The 19191-nt window shown below is 36.0% G+C and overlaps 1 protein-coding gene across 1 annotated transcript; it reads left to right on the top strand.

Annotated features, from left to right (window-relative positions):
- Positions 1-1094: 1094 nt before the first annotated feature.
- LOC114277472 (uncharacterized) lies at positions 1095-18727 on the top strand. The gene is made up of 13 exons (XM_082883097.1): positions 1095-1528; positions 3862-3940; positions 4031-4120; positions 4209-4274; positions 5389-5448; positions 7930-8023; positions 9325-9419; positions 11708-11818; positions 11934-12070; positions 12166-12205; positions 15654-15716; positions 16054-16244; positions 18451-18727. The coding sequence occupies exons 1-13, from the start codon at positions 1194-1196 to the stop codon at positions 18599-18601; spliced, it is 1512 nt and encodes a 503-aa protein (XP_082739223.1). The 5' UTR covers positions 1095-1193; the 3' UTR covers positions 18602-18727.
- The last annotated feature ends 464 nt before the right edge of the window (positions 18728-19191 follow it).

Here is a 19191-nt window from a genome sequence, read left to right on the forward strand (position 1 = left end):
CCCACGGGTCATGGGCCAATTTTACACTCTTGTCAATTTTAATGTTAATGTTAATATGTAAATGTGAATATTCATATTGTAAACGGGCCGGCCCGGACCCGTCCCGGGCGACGGGCTGGTTTCGGGCCGCCCACGGGCCGCAGGTCAATTTTACACTCCTATCAATGTGAATGTTAACTTGTCAATGTGAATATTCATATTATCAACGGGCCGGGTCAGACCTATTTTTTTGGCTTGTGGGCCAGCCCGACTCGAATTTTTCCAGGCACTCACGAGGATCGACATGAGCCGGGCCCCTACACATTGACGATATAAACATTTATATTGACGGTGTGAACATTCATATTAAGGGTATTTTGGTAATTATGTCACCCATAGGACTTATTGAAATATAAGAAAATAATGTAAACTAAATTGAACATAAGTAGATGAAAATGATATTTTGGTCTTCTTATTTCAAATTAGACCTAATGATATAGTCAAAAAAAAAAATATAAATTAGATGAAATAAAACTCTTAAAAAATAGATTTATCAAAAAGACTCCCTATATAAAACAATTAACAGAATTAAAAAGATACAAAACCTAATTGAAATTGTCGAATGACATGACAATTCCTCCCAAACGGAGCATCCGTGTCACCCTTTATTGCCGTGTGGCTAACTATGGTGTTTTGAAAAGTCAATTAAAAATTAGTCTTTTAATTTTTTTTTAATTTAAATATATACATATATATATATATATATATAAAATGTATGAGATAGAGATGTAATTTAAAATAAATTAAAAATTAATAAAAATATTAAAAACTCTTAAAATTCAATCAAATATTCCACATAACCCACATAAAAATTCACATTATGGCGTCTCACACCACATTTAATAAAATCTCCAAGGTCTTTATATTATTTAAAAAGAATAATATTAAGGATACCAAATTTTTTACTAAATAAATGTTTAAATGTCTTACATGAGTGTGTGATCTACAATTTTATAGATCCCATACATATAAAAAACATTTAATCATTTATTTAGTAAAAAATTTAATACCTCTAACATTTTTCATTAAAAAATTAAAAGGTGTTTTAACCCACTTCCAAGCGAGGCCCGTATATAGCTGCTGCCGACTCCCTCCCTGTGTCTGTCTCTCTCTACTTTTCTTTCTACACTCTCTCTCCGTCTTCTCTTTTCTCCATGGCCAACCCCTTCCTGAGTTTGACTTCACATCGCGAAACTCACATTGCTAGAATGGGCAGAATTAGGGTTTCCCAGACTCTTCCTTCAGCCCCTGATCAACCCACACCCTCTGATCTTCCAACTGCGATGCTCATTGATGGAGAAGAATTACATATTGGCGGAATTGCAACGGTTGTAAACAATGAAGCTTCGCCGGCTTTGTCGACGAATGCAGATACTGAAACTGAAAAGAAAAGCTGTACAAAGAGGGATTTGAGTGAATACAATTTGGATGGCTTGAGTTGCCCTATTTGTATGGAGCCATGGAAATCCCAAGGCGATCATCAAGTTTGGTGAGACAAGCCCTTTTCATTATTGCTACTGTAGATATTTTTCCACTCATGATTTAGTTCAATCGTGTTTATATGCCAATTGGTGGTAATATTACTTGAATTACTATGCTGTTTGTTGTGTAATAACTAGAGTAGAGGTCAATTAGATTAATTAAGTCTAGGGGTGTTCAGTTTTGATGTTGGTTTTAGCTTGTCAAAAGAAGTTACGATGTTGTTTCTCGGGGGGAAAAAAAGAAAGAAAGGAGGAGGAATGGCTTCAGGGGTGAATGAATGGACACGTGATGCAGCGGAATATACAGGGGACTAAATATCATTCTAGTAGACAAAGGTACTCTTGAATCCACAAGAAAATATAACCTTGAACTCACAAGGAAGAGTAAAATATTTTAATATTATTGAACAAAATAGTCTTCACCATAAGGGTTACATAGCTATTTATAATAACCTAGACCTTGGAGGCCAAGTAAACTTGGACACCAAGAAATCTAACAATTTCTTGGGGCCATCGGATTGGGGGAAAGCTCTTGAATCAATTGTAGTGCACTTGCGGGCAAGGCCAGTGCACCTGAGGATTAGTCGGACTTTAATTTGAACACCCCAGTGCCAATCAAAAATAAAAAATAAATAAAATATTACAAATAAAGATATAGAATTTCTTAAAATCTTGTCCTACATCAGCGTGTCAGGACTAGGTGTAGTTCGGTGCAAAAATGGATTGTGACATCTTTTCTAGAGATTGTATGTTGTCCAGGGTGAAGATCACCTGGTTCTTTGGTTGTCTCAATGAGGACTTAAAATCTCCTAGGCATTTGAAGTGGAAAAGAAACGCAACGAGTGTGGAAAAACAATATTGCATTCAATGGATTGAATTACAATAATTGGAGCAAACTCAACTAATTTGGAAATGGAAATTACAATAGCTAATAAAACTAAAGTTGCTAAATATTGTTGTGTTGATTGGATGATTGGTTGTACTTCTGCAATCTGACCTTATATAACCAGTCCTCCCTTAGATGCTAGAGCCACTTTCTCAACCACTTCCAGTTGGTGGGATGCTAGGTTAACTATCTCTTGTATTGCTGAATTTGCTAACCGCAGGAGTGAACAGTTGTTGCCATCAGCTTCTGATCATTGAATGATGGGTAGTGGAGCTCCAAATGTGATGGATGAATGCCATGTGCCCAAACCACCAGGCCATATCCCAAGATTGTTGCTCCATGGTGGTTTAAATGGATGAATGCCTTCTTGACATCACTCTCACCTAGAGAAGTCAACGAGGTAGATAGGGACAGACCCTATTCTGACCACACTCTCTACATTTGACGGGTTCTGTACCTGTTCTCCATCACTAACTCAAATTATTACTCCAATCTCTTCAAATCTCATCCCAACCCATTTATCATATATACACATATGCTAAGGATTTTGTAGGTTCTAGTTTGAGATAAGTTTCATCTTGTGTTACATGGACTTTTCTATTTTTCCCAAAGTACATTCTCCGGATATAAGAAGGCTATGGGTGTGGGATATGTGGCCAATGCCCGTATCCAATGTACACACTTGGATTCTAACTTTGAGAAGATGAGAAAACTCACATTTGTTAGTAAGGAAACATTTCTAGCGTCACACATGGATGAGAGATGGAAATTTCATTTTTTTTTTTCTAAATCCTATTTAATTTCAAGAGCATTCCTAAATAATTTATCACATCACGTCTAAGAATATTATACAATATGCAATATATATGTGTCCATGTCCCTAGTTTACCATTGCACCAAGCCATGCCCCTCAAAATTGAGTTTTGGTTCCATAAAAAAAAAAAATCGGTAGTCTTTTCCCAGAGAGAGACTCCCAAAAATTAATTTGCACAGAAACTATATCCAACAATAGAAGACTCAGAACATAGTTTTGGTAAAAATTTGGACCAATAGCATTTTAGTTTTTGATAATGTATGCATTTATTGTCTCATTGGATGTTGTATTCATGATTTATTATAGAAGAAGTTCATTTAAAAGTTCTCTCTCTCTCTCTAGTTTTTTTTCTTGATTGATGCTTTCAATGGAACAATGAGATTCTAGATCAAATTTCATTAATATTAAACTGATATGCACTAAACTGATGGGAGCTAAGTGATACATCTGACCATTGGTAGTTGGTATCAAGCCCTTCAGCGAAAAAATGCTACTCAACAGAGAGTTGGTCTACACCCTATCATTTTTATTCGACATAGTACTGTAGAGTGGGATACATCTGATATATAAGAATATTGTCTGCATTTCTGTTTCCACTATGTCTTGCTTTGTTTTTTTATTTAGATATCTAATAATTGTAGTTGTCTTCCTTGTGGGCACATTTATGGTATGTCTTGCATCAATAGATGGATTCAACACTGTGGTGGATATTCTGCCAAGGTATTTTAACTGAATAGCCAATCCTGTAATAAGGCTGCACTAGAACAGATAGTGGAATCTCAATTTAACTTCTTTTTTTCCATGTTGTAGTGCCCTCAATGCAACGAAAAGATCACCTTGAAGGATGTTCGAAAGCTTTATGCATCACCAGTAATTGTGGTTGATGAAAATTCAGAAAAGGTCAACATCATTTCTTGTCTCATGGGATTGATGTTTGAAAGGAATTTTATAGGAACTTGTATTGATTCATGTCTCTACTTTTCTGCAGAAAGTTGAATCACTTGGTGCTGAAAATAAATCACTTGAGGCTGAAAATAGGTGTCTCAAGACTGAGGTTAGCATACTTACATGCAAAGAAACATACTGCTGCTGAGTAGATATTGGCTTGAGCAGGTTTTATGTTCATTTTTTATTGATGATATTTCTACCTGAATATAACATTAACTGAAATACTACAGGTCTGGCTATGATATCTTGGTAATCATTTCTCTGGTCTCCCTATATTGCTTGCTTTTGGGTTTAAAATTTTGGTGCAAGCTTAAGATAGTTCATGCAGATGGATATGGATTGAGTTATTGCAGAAAGTTGTGTTGGTTACCAATGGCTACCATAAAATTGGTTTCAAACTTAATTCTGGCTGTGTTTGGAGCAGTTTTGGAAACATGATTCCAGTGCATTTTTCAATGCTTTGTTCGGTTTAAGTTTTCAAAAATTGATTCTAATGTCGCATTCCAAAACTCATTTTAGATCATGTTTGGAGAGCAGAGAGTTTTTTGAATTTTGAATTTTGAAAAGAGCGAATTAGGTCTACGCGATCATCCTTCTGGATATTCAGGCGGTCGACCGGAACAGTTTTTTTTTTGGTGGACAATTGGCACTTGTTATTTGAAAAAAAAAAAAAAAATGGGGATTTGTTTATAATTTTTTTTAACAAAAAATAATATATTTTTTAATATTTTACATAAAAAATTTTAAATAAAAAAATTGTTTTTAACAATAATTATTTTTTTAATTGAATTTTAAAAAGAGTTTAGTTATGAGCTTTGAATAAAATTTTGACTTGTGTTTGGTTATGAATTATAAGTTTTTGAATCAAACAACTTTTCTAATTTAAAAATTCATTTCAAAAATTCAAAACTCAATTCAAATCTCTTTTCAAAACTCATAACCAAACAAATTTTCTCTTTTCAAATCATAATTCAGAAACTCACAAACTCAAAATACAACGCCACACTCAAATTATAATTCTAAAATTCTACCAAACGCTGCCTTTGTTTTTGCATAGAGCCAATCTACTTGATATTCAAGATTAGAGAATTGAGTCATAGTTGGGTTGTTGTGTCTGTCACATTTAGTTACTATAAAATTGGTTGCAAAATTTATTTCTATTTTTTGTAAGTCATTGTTTGCTGCAGAAATACTGTAATGCTTTCTTGTTGTCTATGCAGAGAGCTAATCTACTTGATATTCAAGATAGTTTGCTCAAGGAATTGCGTCATCTCAAGGAGGTTGGTTTGATCATAAACATAATTTAAGAGTTTACTTTCATTGCAAATTAAGTAATGCATAGTTTCTGTTGATTCAAAATTTATGCCTTTGGTCATGGATTATGGTTGTGTACATGAACGTGTAATTGTGTTGGCCATCAGATATGGAGCTAGGGTTTATGGAAATTAATTTGTCTTGATGGTCAAGGTTATTTTGCTTTTCCATAATCCTGTGCTCTAGATTTTCCAATCTTTAGTATTTCATTAGTTAAAAATTATATATCTTGTACATGCATATTTATCTAGTTCAGATTTATCAGACTACTTCACCAGAATGGCAAGTCACACTTGGATAACTGAAACAGTACAGATAATATTCAGCAAGAAACATGGTCCGAAAGCAATACAAAAACCATGAAGCAGGCAGGGGCAAAAGGGAGGCATGGCCCCTCAAATATTGTTGTGAACAAGAACAAATAGAAAAAAAGAACTCATGGCTTTTGAGATTTAGGATAGTTGGCACTCAATCAGATTTAGGATAGCTGGCACTCAATCTCCTAAAACACATTATAATATTGAATGCTTGCAAAATTTTGGCATCGAATCTGTCCTGCTGAGGTTTTGTTATTTTATCTTAATCTCTTTGATTAACATTATGACAACTGCCTTCTCATAGATAGACACTTCACTTGAGTTCTTTCTTCTTTGGAAACATTTTTATACAGAACTCTGCTCTAGATTTTAACTAGGGGTTGTACTACTTAGGTGAGAATTGCAACTAATAAAAGCTTCTCTCATAATGATCAGCAATCTTTCTCTCTCTCTCTCTTGCCAGGCTGGCATTGATGGATTTAAAACATTATTCATACCTTTAAAATACATAAATAGTACATAACCATGAGAAAACATTAAATATTTACTGACTTTATTAGTGTCAATAATATTTTGAATTCCTGCCATGCTTGGAAAGAGAGTTTGAGAGACACAACGTGCATTTTGGAAGGAGCAGATTTGGGTGCTCTTTTCAGGGATTTTTTGTTTGGTGATAGGGGAAGTGAAACCTTTCTCCTGATGCTATTTTGAATCATTCAGGGTGCTTCAATTCTTTTGTTTCTTCATGACGCTGCATAGGCTTTTTATTTTTATGACTCATTCTCTCAAGTTGTGTGTGCCCCCTGCCCTGCTGCTTTCTAATGAATTCTCTACATATCCAAAAAGAGAAAATATGAAGAAAGTAGTGGTTGCAATCTACAAGCATGGACACTCCAAAATCAGTGCCGTGGCGGTGTCCGACACAAGGATACGCCATGGACACGTACGGGACATGCCAGATGGTGTGTTCCTTTAACTTAATGATATTTTTGTAGGGGACACGGCAAGGACACAGGTGTCCATATAGGGACATGGCAGGAGACACGGCGGGGCTAATTTTTTTTTTTTTTTTTCTTCTCTTCTGCCTCTCTTATTTAGTGCTTTTGTGAATAATATTGTTAGATATTGAATGTTTTCCCCTTCTCGTCTTACTTCTTGTTATCATTTATTATAACTTTTTTGTGAATGGATGATCTATTAATTTATTTAAATGTAGTGGTTATATTTATTGAATTAATGTTACTATGTTAGTGTTTGTTAATTTTGATTTAGGATTAATGTATTATGAATCTACATAACACATAAAAATGTATAAAAATAAATAAAATAAAATTCGCCGTGTCCCTGCCGTGTCCGTGTCCCCATTTTTTGAAAATTGCCGTGTCCGTGTCCGTGTCCGTGCTTCATAGGTTGCAATAATGTATTTCTTGTTGGAATTCAGTAATAAAGCTTCTTCTTTCATCACTCAATTTTTTTACTGATTCCATCTATAACTAACATGGGATGTACAATGGTTTCATTTTGACATTCGAATATTACAAAATGTATTAAAAGTAAATGTCTTCATTGCTTTGCATGGGTCAATCACCATGGAAGGAAGTGGAGGGATCAAATTGAATCAATCAGGATACTTGTGGAAAGTTCAGTGATAAATTTCAGTAAAAATGAAGCAGTAGGTTTTAAAGAAGTCCTTGAAGAACAGTCATTGGATTTTTTGGTATTTTTTTTTTATATTTTTGAGTCTTCTAAAAGGCTTCAAAAACATTGAAGAACATACCAACGATGGACATATGTACATCAAAAGTTGACTAGGAAATTGGTAAGAGTTCATAACAAGATTCTCTTGCCTTTTTTTTTAAACTCTCGATATTCCATTGGACGCCTCCTTTCCTTTCCCATGAAATTTCCTGGACATTTTCTCCTCAAAAGACATGTCTTATTGGGACCAAATTTCATGGTACATATGGAAAAACTATCATTTGGTGGGAGTAATTGTTGTAACAGATTAGTCAAACTAAATTACATGTATATCAAGCATCTGATTTTTTTGACAAAGTATGTTGAGTTTCTAATTCTGTCTCCTCTCTTTTTTCTTTGCTGCCAAATGGGGCTTCACTTTTTGTTTTACAGAATCCAACTTGTATGCAGAATGTAGCTTTAGAATATATAAGGAGAAAATCTCATGTTTCTGATACTGCTGAGGGTGTTGAGGAAGGAAAATCTGGTAAAGATCTTATCCTGTAAATAAATTTAGTGAGACAGTATTTGTGTGTGCTGCTTCTGTTTTCTTGTCATTGATGCAGTTGCTATTGTTGTTTGTCTCTTCTTCTTATCTCCCTCTTCCCCTTTTTGGTGTAGAAAATTTTTCTATATGGTTGGGCTGGTTTACCCTCTGTTTGAGCTAGGATTCTTTTGCTTTGGCTGCAGAGCTGCATCTGTAGTAGGAAGGATTTGGTGGATTATATCTTGAGGGTGATATCTAGACACATATAACATGTGTAGAATTGTTTAGGCAGGTTTTTGGAATGTTTTTCTTTGGAGATTCTGAATTCAAATTCCGTAATGTAGTATAGAATTTCACATGTTGGTACAAAATTGTACAGATATAGTTGTGGAAGTGTCGAATTGGTCTTGATCAGGTAAATATCGAAAGGATTGCATAGAAGCCGCTGCTTTCCACAAACCAATTTTGGTTATTTATTTATTTGTTTTTAACTAAGCAAAATGATGGGGAGACTCTAAGGAGAGAGTGTGCTTATATATCTTGGTATTATTGACAGGAGAACTCTTTGTGCTTGGCCTATTGGTGGTTCAAATGTATCACCCATATAACCATATTTTGGAACAATTAATTCCTTGATTGTTGAGTTGAGGATTCTTTGATCCATGGGAACTGCTATTCTTGTAGGTTATCTGTTAAAGTGGATGATGGAATCTAGAGTCAAAGAGAGAGAGATTGTAGAGAGAGTTCTAGAGAGTTTTAGAGAGAGAAACTCTAATACAAGCTCAGAAAAATATATATTACAAATGATTCAAAAGTTGGTTTCTTGAATGCAGTATGTACACTTTTAAGAAATGCTTACTGGTGCCTAAAGTACTGGAAGGTCAACATGTTGTAGATACCTTTGTCATTTTCATCTTTTCTTGTTGTTCATAATCATAATAATCCATGCTAGCAGTTTGGTTGGCAATATGATGTCTTATAATCTGTTCAACTGCTACAGAGAACCTGTGTAGTGACTATTTGATTTATTACATCTGAAAGAATTGACTTGCTGTTTGTAATCATCTTGATATATCAACATAACTGAAATCCGAGCCAAAAGAAAAGTTAAAAAATAAGAAGATAAAATCACCAACTTGATTGAAAAACATACTTTATATTTTACCTTTTTGGTGCTATGAACTCAAATTGATTTGTATTTATCTTTCAGCTTTTTACTGATGATCTATTAACCTACTAAAACCTACTAATGTTTTATTTTGACAAGTTTGAGAATTGTGGCATCATTTACGTTTCTACAGATTATAATTTAGACTTGAATCTTGATTACACAGGGCTTAATTTTGGCACCAGAATTGATGGATGGGGCTCCTTTCGCTGCAGTTTTGTGTTAGAGGTGTGTCTTTTTGTGGTTTCCTTTTGGAAATTTTGTAGTAATATATACTTATAATGTAATTCCTCATAAATTAAGTTGCTTTGTTGCTTGGTATTGAGGCCTACGAGTGTCTTTTGTTCATTAGTTCATGGTAAATTTACAATCATGGTTATAGTTTTCTGCCTTATAATGCTTATGTATAGTTGACTGCCGTGCATGGAAAGCGTTATATATTGCACTTGAGATGCCTACCCTCGATGCTCATATATCAAACAAGTTACAAGATGAATTGTCTTCCACTTTGAAACTCGTTAACTTCTAGCCAAGAGTCCATTCTTGTTGAGAAGACCATGAGAAGAGGATACGATAATGTAGAGAAGGAAAAGGAAAGGAAAAGAATGGAATGAGACATTGGGGTGGAAATAGGGATTTCAATTTGAACCCGGCCCGACGGGAACCCGACCCCCCAACCCCGATTTGAGCGGTTTTTCTCCAAAAAATATCCCCCATGGGACGGGGATGGCATTTAAAAATCAATTCCTGATTAGTTTCGGGCCGGGGACGGGGATAAGTGTCCCAGTCCCGTCCCCGCCCCCACCCCACGTGCACGTTATCCCCGAAGTGAAGTTACCATTTTACCCCTCTATATATATATATATATAAGCCAAACCCTCCTCTCACACTCAGTGTTGCATCTCTCATCTCCCTTTCTCTTATTCTCTCTCTTCCTCTCCCTCATTCACTCACTCTCACTCAAAACCAAACCCTCCTCTCACACTCAGTGATGTGCCTCTCATCTCCCTCCCTCTTATTGTCTCTCTCCCTCTCCCTCACTCAGATTTCACCAAACCCACCGACGATGACGCCACCTCCGACTACTACGACGACGAAGACGACGGTCCGAATCGATGCCACGAGATCTGAATCGACGCCAACTCCGACAACGAGCAGATCTCTCTCTCTCCCGTGCCGTTACCCCGTATTATATATATATAATATATGTGTGTTTAGTTTAGAGTTTCAGATTCTCAACTCTCCCTCTCTCTCTTGTTCGTTTTTCTCCCCTCCATTTACTCTGTTTTCAGCTCTAATTTTTTTTTGTTTGTTAGGGTTTTCTTAGATTTGTGTGTGTGATATGAACAAACATACTAAATTGTTGATGATTGTTGAGTTATTTAAAAAAAAATTTGTTAAATTGTTGATGATTGAGGCTTTTGGGGGGTTTTTTCAGATCTGAATTTTCAGAGTTGAGTTGTTGTGGTTGATGATTGTTGGGGATTTTTCGGGGTCGGGGAAACCCGATCCCCGTTGGGGGCTGGGGCGGGGGGGCCGATGGGTTTCCCGCCGGGGATCAGGGGCGGGAACGGGGATATTTTGCCCTTCGGGAATCGGGGATGGGGAGTGCGATCCCTGGCCCCGGCCCGACCCGTTGCCATTCCTAGGTGGAAAATCAATACACATGTGTACACCCCCCCTACAAACGCACAGTTTTGGAGTTGGCGCTTCTTTTCAATTGAGATAAACATAAGACATATTAGTAGTGTTTTACCTGTCATACATTGGCCTACCAATTCATCCTTCTCACTAGTCTTGTGCCATTATATTTTATCACTGGGTTAGTTGCATGCCTTTAAGTCTTAGTTGTTTGATTTGCTGCCTGTTTATCTCAATCCATGCAATATTGTCGTACTAGTTTATGCTCAAAATAATCTGCCTTGAGAATTTTCTTATCCTTATTTCCTGTTTTGATTTTCTTTTCTTAGTTTAATTTTAATATCTAGGAAGCATCAACATGATACAAAACTTTTGAAACTTCCCTTCTTCAATCCGAGAAAAATATTATTCATGGTTGGATAATAAGGAAGAGAGAGAGAGAGAGAGAGAGAAATAGAAAAAGGGATAAGAAAGGGAGAGAATGAGGAGAGGCAGCTAACTTTGTGACACCCTGAAAATGAGTAGAATATTTCTTCTGAAATCTTTCGATCATGCCCTTCCCTTCCTCTTGCAAGTTGGTTATGGGATAATCTTTTGATGGCCCAGCTCACATGCACTGAAGGCACTGCCAAAATCCAAATAGCTTCCTTTGTAGGTTAACAAATTCATTAAGGACAGAAATAAATAGGAAGATGCCTTTTCATTATAGAAGTCTTTTCAAGACCTACATTTGGTTGTTGCCTTTTGGTAAGGTTTATAGTCCTGCTGTCACCTGCTTCGCCATTTACTGGTTATATCACTAGAATTATCCTCCCAAGAAGATGTCTTTTTTCAATTTGTCATGTGTTCCTATCTTGATATCTTTGCAATTACAGCATGAGATGGCAGTAGAGAGTGCGAGGATTTTTGATATGGATTGTTATTATCAAACTCTGATTTTTGCTAGAAGGATTTCTGGGATGGGTGGGACACATATGCTCAAGAAGGTAAAGTTCTTGCTCAAAGAAGTATACTTTATTTTGCAACATATACATTCATTGTTTATTCAGAACTTACACTTCACTCTTCTGTTCATAATCAGTTTTGAACGTGCTTTTCTAGATTAACTTGACTGATCCAAATCAAAATGAAGACATAAAACTTCCTTCAAATACAAAAGCTGTTAAAGATCTACATGTCTCCCCTTGTGGGAGACTTGTACTTTTAGCTTCAATGGGTAAAAAATTATCAATTATTAGGTATACTTACTGTCTTTTCTTTTTGTCAAGAAGATATTAGTTTTTCTACACTTTCTTTCGGAGTTTAGCTGACTCAGTTTCTTCTATTGTTTCAGCATGGGCTGCAACAAAGTTGTCATCAGTTATAGTTTACCGGTAAAAGTTTGTTACTTCTTGTTTACTTGTTTGTGGATATATCTTTACTCATGCTCCTTTTTTTTCTTTTTCTTTTTTTCTTTTTTTCTACATTTTCAAGTTGAGCATAGTTCTTCTGTTTTGAAGTTCCAATTCCTGTGAAAATAATGAACCCTTCCAGTTTATTTGGCAGTATTTTGCAAAGTGTCATCTTGTCAGTTGAAGTACTGTCTGATGCAGTACCTATTGCATATCAGTATAACTAGGGGACCATAAAACACCAGTCCCAAAAATGAGTAATTAGTCCTAGATGACACTGAAATTTAATTGTTACAAATTTGTCCTACCTATGATGAAAAGTAGGAGTGCCAAGATCCATTTTATTTACTTTTTTCATCTCCCACTTCTTATTCTTCAGTGGCTGAAACCCTTTGCCCTCAACTTGTTGGCAAATTTTATGGTTTTGGATTAATCTGGACATTGTCTGGAAAAGCTAAAACTAGATCAGCTAAGTTACAATAGCAAAATTTAATGGAAAATTTGGCGAGGTTGCTATTATGAGAGTCTGATTTATGGCACAAAAACTGGGATAGTCAAAAAACAATTCCTAGGATTGAGCTCAGGTGAACAGGAGGAATTTATGTGAATGAGTTCTATTACAAGAGAGCCATTGAAGAGATCATTCCATCCATGGAAGGCAACATACTAGAGCAATCATGGATGAAAGGGAAGCTAGTCATCTAGCATGGTTTACTAATGAAGAAGTGCATCATGAAGAAGTGGTTTGATGTATGCTGATGGAGTTGCAGGGATGGGAAGAAGAGCAAAAAAAGGTCAATACCCAATGTTGGTCGTGTCAATGCGGGGTGCTGGCACTATCAGCAATAGACTGAATATAGACATAACATTTTACAATATTTTCACACAAATGATCCATGCAGCTAGCCCCAAAGATTCTGGGCATTGAACACAATGGTCTGTCAGTCTAATTAAATATTGGTAATGTTCAATATAGTGTCAAAAAGATCAAATTACATAGGTTTGAAGCTTGGAAGTGTTTGGGTAAAAAAAGGGTGGCTTGGTTGACTAGGTTGTTTAGCAAAATTTTGTTGACTAGGAACATGCCATATGAGTGGAGGAAGAGTATTTTAGTGCCAATCTATAAGAATAAAGGAGATGTCCAGAATTGTAACAACTATAGATAAATCAAATTAATGTATCATATAATGAAAGTGTGGGAGAGGGTGATGGAACGCTGATTGCGAGATATAACAGAGGTGTAAGAGAATCAATTTGGGTTTATGCCTGGCAGGTCAACAATGGAAGCGATCTATCTGTTGAGGAGAGTAATAGAAAAGTATAGAGAAAAGAAAAGAGACATTCATATGGTGGTTATCGACCTTGAGAAAGTATATGATAGAGTGCCTCGGGATATAATATGGTGGGTGTTAGAGAAGAAAGGGGTGACAAAAGGTTACATTAATGTGATTAGGGACATGTATGAAAGGGTGGTGACCACTATTAGATCACCTGCTGGGGAGGCACATGAATTTCCTTTCACTGTAGGGTTATACCAAGGATCTACCTTAAGTCTTTATCTTTTTGCGTTAATTATGGATGAGTTGACGAGAAATATTCAGGATGACATGCCATGTGTATGCTTTTTGTAAGTGATATCGTGTAAGTGAATGACACTAGAGAAGGAGTTAACACGAAATTGGAGATTTGGAGAAAAACACTTGAATCTAAAGGATTCTGGATAAACAAAACTAAGACAGTACAATCCCAACTTATCAATCAGATTTTCACCTTCACCCCTTCCTCTTAAATTACTTTTTATCAGTGTCCACACCAATTTTAGGAGACTCAACGCTTTTAGCAACCCTTTATTGTAAACTTTGAAGGTTTGGAGGATCTGACATTTGGGACATGCACCCTTGCCAAGTTCATTTAATGTAGGAATTAACGGATTCATTGATTGAAATCAAAGGGCCAAAATTCCATGTAGATGTAAGGGGTGTACTGAATAATAGAAAAACCAACAAAAGAAGTAGCGGCTTCCTAACCGTCATGCCTTCCAATAAAAAAGTGCTTTTTAGAAAAAATATTTCAAGCTAGCAATCAACAAAATACCAATGATAGAAGTTGCAGAGCCTAACCATCTGATGGCTTCCAATGAAAAGTGCTTTTGAGCTTAACTGTTTCAAGCAACAATCAGAAGTTACCACATTCCTAACATTTGTACATTATGCAATAAAATTCTCCTGATATCTCCATTTTCTTAATGTCTGGTACTAACCTACCATTAGGGACCAACTTAAAAGCTGAAAATAACAATCTATCTGACATAGATGAGAGAGAATGAATGCCCACATTTCACTTACCAAGTGAATTAAAGAAGTAGATGGCTCACTTATTGCACCGTCTTTCATGCATTACGTCTATTTGGCAGCATGTCCATCAATTGGTTGATTGTCAAGCACTATATTTTCAAATACCCGCCCAATAGTCCTTCGATCTTCATGGTAGGACCTATCATTATACTTTCAAGTCACAAAATTTTTCTGCGGACTTCCTTTTTTTCCAAAGGAAACCTTATAGCCATATATGGTGTGATCCATAAGAGTTAGTAGTCTAATACCCATAAGAATCAGCAGTCTAATACCAGTGAGCCTACTCCTTGGGAATGCAGATGAAATTCCAATCTACTTGTTGGAGATCGAAGCTAAACTTACACTGGCTTATACATATTACTTATAAACCACACAAAAGACAAAACCTGAGAAAGGATAGTCTTCTAAAAGGAATTTTTTTTTTTTTTGGTTTGAAGAATTGTTGTAATTCCGAGGAGAATGGCAGCATTTAGAAATGAGTTACCCAAGCTGAGTAGGGACAAAAGAGATTAAGAGAGTTGTGATTGGACAGTGTCCTCTTCCGAGATGGCCTCTTTTCGGAAATAACAAAGCTAAACATATCTGATTTTTGTGGTGCACATAACCCCAAAAGAATATTCCTTCATGACTCTGATATTTGGTTATATTTATGATAGATAGAATGTAACTCTATAGAAATTTGTTGGAGTTCCTCATGATCTTTCAACTGCTGTTTAGATGAGTCTATTTTTTTTTTTCCTATATAAAAGAATTATGATTTCTTACACATAAGCATGCACACGGGTGCAGTTCTACTTCCGCAGCCAAAAAAAAGGAAAAAACATACGAAAACATAAATTGCTGAAGAGTTGATTCAGTCATTATTGGTCTGTGGTAGAACTACCCCTTCACTCGCCTCAAAATTGTTAAGAGCTTCCATATATTTACAATCTTGGAATTTTGAGAAAAATAAAAGAACGTAAAAAAATTAAAAAATAAAAAAGCAGTTGTATCAATTATTTTTTTTCTTTATTGTTGTCATTCTTTAGTCTCCACACCTGTTGTCTAGTTTTAAATTCTTAAATATTCTATTTCAGGGCCCAGCTTGGTCATGCTCATGGGATCCCAACAGTTCACATTACATGTATGCTGGCATACAGGTTTGATCTTTAACTCTCCGCATTGTTTTATATCCAAAAATATGGTTAGCCTGCCTTTGAAGTATGCTTCACAGGTCTCTGTTTTTACCATTTGTAGCTGCTTCGAGAGTTTTTAGCTGTTAAATAATTTTTTAGAGGACTCATCTTATGCATTATATTATATTGAAACTCAGGGTCTTGATAATAATTTCATCTCATTCCTAAAAAAATCCTTTTTTTCCCCCAGTTAATTGATTCACAATAATGATATGATTGCCATAAAATTTGATCATTTGTTTGGAACCTTGTAGGCTTATAGCATTTTCCAGGTCATTATTTTACCATTTTGGTTTTGCAGAACGGCATGCTTTTGGTGTTTGATATGCGTCAGACAGTACATCCTGTTCAATCCATCAATGGACTAAGCTCGCGACCCATTCATACTATACACTCTTTTGAACACAAACCCACTCTTTGTCACGGTGCTAGTCTCCTTACTGCTTCTGCAATTGGCCCATGTGTGTGGAACACTAGTGGTGCCAAAGAAAGGTTGGTTTATACAGACTTGTGGTATATTCTGTTAGTATTTACAAGTGATTTGTGTTTCCTCATTCCATTTAATTTTCTTTCTGATTTTTCTTCATATATTAATATTCATCAATTCGGTGCCATTCTTCAATGATGCAATATTGTTAGTTACTCCTGCCCCCGCGCTTGAAGTTTTCTGTTTGAGCTGTCTGACACCAACCATTGGGGAATAATCAGTGTCTTTTTGGCAAATATACTCCTTTACTTTTTGGTAAGTTAGCAACTGTATTTCAACCAAGGTGGAGGGGAATCACTGAACTGAAATGAAGTGTGGTATTGTGGAGGATGGTGCTTCAAGGGATCCACATCATTATGAATGTTCACTTGACATTGATGCCAAAGGTCTTTTATGTCTCAAAAAAAGGTTGATAGGTACACTCTTAAGGTAGAGAAACTCATTTTTAATTTTTTTTTACCAATGAGAGTATTGAACAGTTTGGAGATTTAATTTCAAAAGTGAAGGTTTTGGCTAAGGTTGATAAAAAGGTGGAAGAGAAGAGCTTTGATTGTAGTGAGCTTCCAGAGTTTGGTAAAGGGTAAGGAGGAGAAGTAAAAAGGGGAGAAAAAAAAAAGTCCTCCAGGAATGAGAATAAACTTAGTAGGCTTCAATGTTTGATTAATTATGATAAACAAAGTGGGTGTGAGGCTATAGAAGGGCAATGTGGGAAGGAATAAGTATTAGTACTTCTTTTTATGGGTGATTCTATTTGCACACTACACTTTGTCTCAGTACACACCATTTATGTTTTCGGATATCAACTTCTGAACAAAATGCAAATGTTTGGATTTCTACTTTCGAACAAAATACAAATGTTCAGATATCAACTATCGAACAGAATTTGTGTTCGATCAATTGGCTTTTGTTCGGAAGTTGATATTCAAACATTTTATTTTTGTTTGGAAGTTGATATCCAAACGGCACAAATGGTGTGTACTGAGATAAAGTATGGTGTGCGAATAGAATTACCCTTTTATTTTTTCTTTTTTTTAATCTTCATGGAAGAGTTCAGGAAGCAATTCAAAGGAAAAGTATCTTGATATCAAGTCTGTTGTTATTATCCTGACGGCAGGAGGAGATAAATGGAAATTAATGAAAGAAGATGAGAAAGCATTTTTTGTGTGAATTTAGCACTATTTTGAAATTCATTTGCTCGTTGTGGATGTATTTGGGATTGAATTATGGATCTGGTTTTACCTCTATTTTTTCATTTGTTTGTTGTGGATTCATTTGTTTGTTTTTACTTGTTCGTTATAAAGGTTGTTCCTCCTCAAAACGTTCTCTAAAGCAATTCCCTTTTTGTTGCTGATCGAAAACTATAGCTGCTATAATGGTCATGTTATTGTTCAACTAGAATATGTGAACACTAAAGGAACTTTCAACTAGAGTTTGCCTTACCTTGAGTCGAGTCCTACCTTCATCTGGGTTGAGGGATTCATAGGCAGGGAGGGCTACCCCCTACTCTGTATTCTGTTGACATTGGACCAAAGATGATGATAATAATAGTAACCCGTAGTAAAAAAATATATCTTGCAACAGAGCTGCAAAAAAAAAAAAAAAAGGGATAAAAAAAAGTGGGTGCACCTATAATTTTAAACGTGCCACTCAACATAACTTGGTAATACTAATATATCAATATAAAAAATGAGAATAGTAGTGCTTTATATGGTTGTTTATGTGAAATATGTTATGGTTTATATTCTTGTTATTTAGTTTAGTCATTAAGGGTAGTTTAGTCTTATTATCTGTAATTAGGCTTTTAGGATTTTGGTTGTTTTCCTATTTATATTGAACTTCAGTTTTTGGTTATTATTCATTCAATACATACGTATATTTTGCTCTCATCCTTGTATCAATTTAAAATTGTATTTATGTTAACATTGGGCTCATTTACATCACGCAGTAGAATCTGACGCATCTAGTTCAGAATGCATGAGGTTTCTTGTCATTTGGTGAGGGAAATAAAAAGAAAGAAGTCACATGTTCAATAGTGCGATAGCTTAGGTCTGGCCCTGGCGTTTTTTTTCTTTTGGATTCTGGCATGAAACCGTACAATGCTTATACACAAAGGACACCAACAATGATTACTTTTATTAACTGAATTGTGAGCTTCATTTGTGCCACAAACATTGATGATTATACTAACGTTTCTTTTTATTTTCATTGAAGGCCTTTTTGGCTCCCTGAATTGGACTATAAAGGCATGTGTACATCACTTGCTTATAGTCCCTCAAGCGATGACATTGTTGCTACATACTGTCCCAAAATTTTGGCAATTCACAACCACATTTACCTGCTGTGCTTGGACAAGAAGCACTGAGTTCTCAGATTCATGTCAAGAGGGTGGCTGGTAGCTTTTATCAGAAGTTGGGGTCTGCATCTACCCATGTGGGCAATTTTTTTTTGGCAAAATCTGCAATTATAAATGTTGAGAATTGCCTACCAATGTTTGCATATGGCGATGATGTGACATGTGGATTGACATTGCGAGACCTACCAAGTTTAATTGTGAGCCACATTCTTAAACCACATCAGCATCCCATTCGTGATGTGAAGTATACTTATTCCAAAGGGTCTAGTCTGCTTGGATGCATCAGTGTGATGATCGGTAGATCGGCGGATGGGCTCCGAGTAGATAGGTCCAAGCTGCCTCCCACTCACCCATGTCTAAGTCATATGGGATCGGCCGACCTCCCGCGTCGAGGCCCGTCAACATAGCAAAGTCATATGGGGTCATCGTCATGTCTCCGGTAGCTGAGAAATGGAAAGAGTTGGTGGTGTCCCACCATCTCTCTACTAGTGCACCCAGGAGGGTCCTACTCGCCGCGAGACGTGATAACCCCGTGCAAAATAGGCCAAACCCTGCCTCATCAACAACCTGTGGAACACTTCTGGGAGCTCCGTGTACCA

The sequence above is a fragment of the Camellia sinensis genome, chromosome 8 (genome assembly GCF_055761805.1).
Source record: "Camellia sinensis isolate YWXY chromosome 8, ASM5576180v1, whole genome shotgun sequence".
In the NCBI taxonomy this organism is placed as follows: Eukaryota; Viridiplantae; Streptophyta; class Magnoliopsida; order Ericales; family Theaceae; genus Camellia; species Camellia sinensis.

What these genes read in the sequence shown, in the direction of transcription:
- LOC114277472 (XM_082883097.1), top strand. Translation starts at nt 1,194, where the DNA reads ATGGCCAACCCCTTCCTGAGTTTGACTTCACATCGCGAAACTCACATT. An exon ending in AAAAAATTATCAATTATTAG is followed by an intron (nt 12,071 to 12,165) that starts GTATACTTACTG and finishes CTATTGTTTCAG; the next exon opens with CATGGGCTGCAACAAAGTTG. An exon ending in ACATGTATGCTGGCATACAG is followed by an intron (nt 15,717 to 16,053) that starts GTTTGATCTTTA and finishes TTGGTTTTGCAG; the next exon opens with AACGGCATGCTTTTGGTGTT.